The sequence below is a fragment of the Triticum dicoccoides genome, chromosome 1A, assembly GCF_002162155.2.
Source record: "Triticum dicoccoides isolate Atlit2015 ecotype Zavitan chromosome 1A, WEW_v2.0, whole genome shotgun sequence".
Taxonomy (NCBI): domain Eukaryota; kingdom Viridiplantae; phylum Streptophyta; class Magnoliopsida; order Poales; family Poaceae; genus Triticum; species Triticum dicoccoides.
Window position 1 is genome coordinate 589600140 of NC_041380.1, and position 1469 is coordinate 589601608.

The 1469-nt window shown below is 60.7% G+C and overlaps 1 protein-coding gene across 1 annotated transcript; it reads right to left on the minus strand.

Annotated features, from left to right (window-relative positions):
• Positions 1 to 319: 319 nt before the first annotated feature.
• LOC119346836 (probable calcium-binding protein CML14) lies at positions 320 to 1206 on the minus strand. Its single transcript, XM_037615985.1, has one exon. The coding sequence runs from the start codon at positions 1100 to 1102 to the stop codon at positions 584 to 586; it is 519 nt and encodes a 172-aa protein (XP_037471882.1). The 5' UTR covers positions 1103 to 1206; the 3' UTR covers positions 320 to 583.
• Positions 1207 to 1469: the final 263 nt, after the last annotated feature.

Sequence of the window (1469 nt, forward strand, 5' to 3'; positions counted from 1 at the left end):
TGGGCCGGCCCGACTAGCATATGGGCCGTGCTTGGACTGCAGGCTGCAGCACGCGGGCTGGCACGGCACAGCCCGTATAATAATCATGCCTCGGCGGGCCGGGCCGTGCCAGGCACGATTAGGATGGGCCGTGCTGTGTCGGGCCGGGCCGGCCCGTTTGGCCAGCTATATCTCAGACTAGCTGCTGCAGGGCAACGACAGCTCCACCGGTGTGATGATTTCAAACAGTTGAAAGATGAAATAATTTTACGTAAATAATTCGAACGAAGATCATAATCAGGACTCAGTAAACCGAATGAGTCAATTAATGTCCATCGCCATCTGCAAAAATGGGCAGGCCGGACGGGTCCATACGGCAGAAATATCACCAACAAGCAGCGGACGCATCGATTGACCAAATTACCAAAATTTATACACATTCAGGTCAACGTTGCAATTCCGTGTGAGTTCGTTACAGTTGATCCAATCCGGGCCTTGAACCATCCTACTACCACTAGTTCTACTTCTACCAAAGAAGAAGAATCATACTACCGGTCGATCCGATCAGAGCCAACCGGAGCCCGCCCGGTCGTCATCTCACATCTTAGGCGGCGGGGACTCCGAGGAAGTCGAGCGCGGACCGGGCCATGACGGCGGCGAACTCCCCGAAGCTAATCACGCCGTCCCCGTCCGCGTCCGCGTCCCGCATCATGGTCCGCAGCTCCTCGAAGGTGAGCGGCTGGCCCAGCTTGGCCATGGAGCGCGCGAGCTCGGCGGCGGAGATGTAGCCGTTGCCGTCGCGGTCGAAGGCGCGGAAGACCTCGAGCAGCTGCGCCTGGTCGACGAGCCGCGGCGCGTGGGCGGTGAGGACCGGCGCGATGGCGCGCGCCAGCTCGTCGAACTCCACGGTGCCGCTGCCGTCGGCGTCGATGGCGAGGAGCAGCGCGCGCGACTCGTCGCCCGTGGGGCGTAGGCCGAGGGAGCGGAGGAGGGCCGCCAGCTCGAGCTGGGTGAGGCTGCCGTCGCCGTCCATGTCGAAGCGGTCGAAGAGGGAGCGCAGCTGCTTCAGCTGGCTGCCCCGGAGCGACGCCCCCTTGGCTGGCGCCGGCGATGGGTTCGTCATGTCGATGGAGGTAAAGGTTGGATCTTTGACTTGGTGGCGGTGAGGGTGGGGGTGGATGGGATCGGAGGAGGTGGAGGTGGGGATGGAGAATGGGTTTGGGGTGAGACCGGCCGGGGTGGAGAAGACGACTTTGGTATATATTTATGGAGAGATTACCGGGCGGCAGGCGGGGAGGAAGACGCGTCGGCGTTGGTGGTGACCGGGTCGGTGGGTGCATGCACGGAAGGAGCGGAGCGATGGAGGAGGAAACTCTAGGTGGGTGCGCCCGCCGTGCGCGTCAAAAACTGCACGGTAATACGTACTCCACTTTCTTGTTTTTTTAAACACAGTACAGACGCAAGGGCTCATATACACATGCATACACTCA